At 57.2% G+C, this 1,924-nt stretch overlaps 1 protein-coding gene across 1 annotated transcript in view; it reads left to right on the top strand.

Moving 5' to 3' along the window:
* LOC102026839 overlaps positions 1 to 1,924 on the top strand; it is a 6,070-nt gene that overhangs the window by 1,433 nt on the left and 2,713 nt on the right. Inside the window, exons 2-3 of the mRNA XM_013521358.1 lie at positions 30 to 527; positions 953 to 1,136. Of these exons, the coding sequence (XP_013376812.1) occupies positions 30 to 527; positions 953 to 1,136 (682 nt within the window). The remainder of the gene's footprint in view (positions 1 to 29; positions 528 to 952; positions 1,137 to 1,924) is intronic.

The following is a 1,924-nucleotide window of genomic DNA, read 5'->3' as shown; positions in this document are numbered from 1 at the left end:
GGGGGGGGGGGGGGGGGGGGCGGCTAAAGGGATCAGAAAGAAGGTAAGAAAAGCAAGCAAGAGCGATCAGCCTTGCAGCCCTGGCATGGGTGGGACGCGCCGGGCAGCTGCCTGGTTCTGCGGGGAGTGGGAAATCGCTGCTCCGGGTTGTGCTGCGTGGCGCGGGCGCGGGCGCGGCCCCAGCTTCCTGCTCCTCGCTGTCCTCGGGGCAGGGACTGCCAGGCTGAGTCAGGGAGGCTTCGCGGTGACTCAGCACGGTCTGCACCAGCCTGCCCAGCCGGGCCCCGCCGCCGTGCTGGCAGGAGGGAGGAATGCGTGGCCCGGGGCACGGCCGGGACGCGGGGCTGCCAGAGTAGCCTTCCCGGCCCTTTCCGCCGGTCCTGGCTTCCAGGATTCGGGGCGAGGCGGGGGCGCGGGGGTCGGGGGGGAGAGCGGCCTCCTGCGGCGCCACCCACCCGCCTCGGAACGGACTGCGGAGCCGGCTGCGGGCCAGAGGAGGCCCGGCGCGCTCTCGTCGCTCGCGTTTGGTACGTGGGTAGTGGGGACACCCCGCGCCTCTGGCTGCGAAGCTTGCTTCCCGCGGAGCTGAGGCTGGGGCAGCCTGTTTGCTGCTCCTCTGCCAGCCGTCTCCCAGGCCCCTTCTCCTCTAAAATTGTACGAATAATGCCCCCGCCCTACTCCCCCCCCCCCGCCCCGTGCCTTTGCGCCAAGAAAGGAATTTATTCACGGTACTAGATCACAAAATGGTCAAAGATTTATATAATTTTATTTTCATAAAAATAAAGTTTAGCTAGGGCGGGGATGGCGCACGCCTGTAATCTCAGCGCGTTACCTGAGGCAGGAGGATCGCGGGAAGATCAAGGCCAGCCTGGACTACACATACCTTGTCTCAAGCAAAACCACCCAAACAAACAAAACCAAACCCAAAATGTTTCTTTCTTTAGTGTTTCAACCAGGTTGCCTGGGAAAATACAACGAAACTCTTTAAACTGCTATTCATAAGGACGAAATTTTATACTGAAAAATCCCAGGCTGAACTTAAGTCCGCGGCAGAGCCCAGCGCTCTGGCCTCGGTTGGGGTGAGCGGCCCTTCCAGCCCATCTGCAGGCCTCGGCCTGCACCAGGAAGTAAAGCCGGTAAACTTGTATTTGGGGTGGGTTCATTAGCCCTTTATGACACCAGTTACAAGGGCAAAGGTGGGAACATGTACGTTAGTACGTTAATTATTCCCTCAGAAATACCCAGAGAAAGGCAGGGAGGCCAGATGTTTCCTTTCTGAGCGGCAAAGGGCTTGGAACAGAAGGTAGGAAGGGGCGCGGGGAAAGGCCCAGTGTGCGCTTCTCTCAGCGCCTCTGAGATTTCCGAGCTCCCCAAGGGCCTGAGCCCCTGTTCTCCAGAACAGGGCCTGGTGCTGTTTTGATAAATGCCTGAGAACTAGCACACACACGGTGAGTGGGACCCTGCTAGTGACCCAGTGCGCCCTGTGCGCTGAGGTACTTCTGGAACTCCCGAATGAGGTTCACACCGGTAGCCCCGGTCTCTGTAGGGCCTGGCACTGCAGTGCACGTGAGTTGCGATACGCTGGCCCAAAGGGCTCCCCGGTGGGGTGGGGTGCAGGAGCGAGATGTAAAAAGCACGTATTTACATTAGAAATCCAGCATTTCCTGAAAAATCATTTATGGATTTACTGATGACATATAAACAAACATGGTCATCTTTTACTGTAAATGATAAGAATTTCAGGAAGAGAAATTACTCATGGCTCTGGGTTTATGGACATTTGACAGCTTGAGAACAAAACGCTGAGTGATTTATGATACAAATTGAATCTCCCCCAGTGTCCAACAAGAGAACTTTCACAAATCTATGATGCTGTCACCGGGCATGGTGGCACATGCCTGTAATCCCAGCACTCGGGAGGCTG

The sequence above is a fragment of the Chinchilla lanigera genome, unplaced genomic scaffold, assembly GCF_000276665.1.
Source record: "Chinchilla lanigera isolate Chin_1 unplaced genomic scaffold, ChiLan1.0 scaffold00061, whole genome shotgun sequence".
NCBI lineage: Eukaryota > Metazoa > Chordata > Mammalia > Rodentia > Chinchillidae > Chinchilla > Chinchilla lanigera.
The sequence above is the reverse complement of the archived record's forward strand: the minus strand, read 5'-3'. Positions and strand labels throughout refer to the sequence as shown.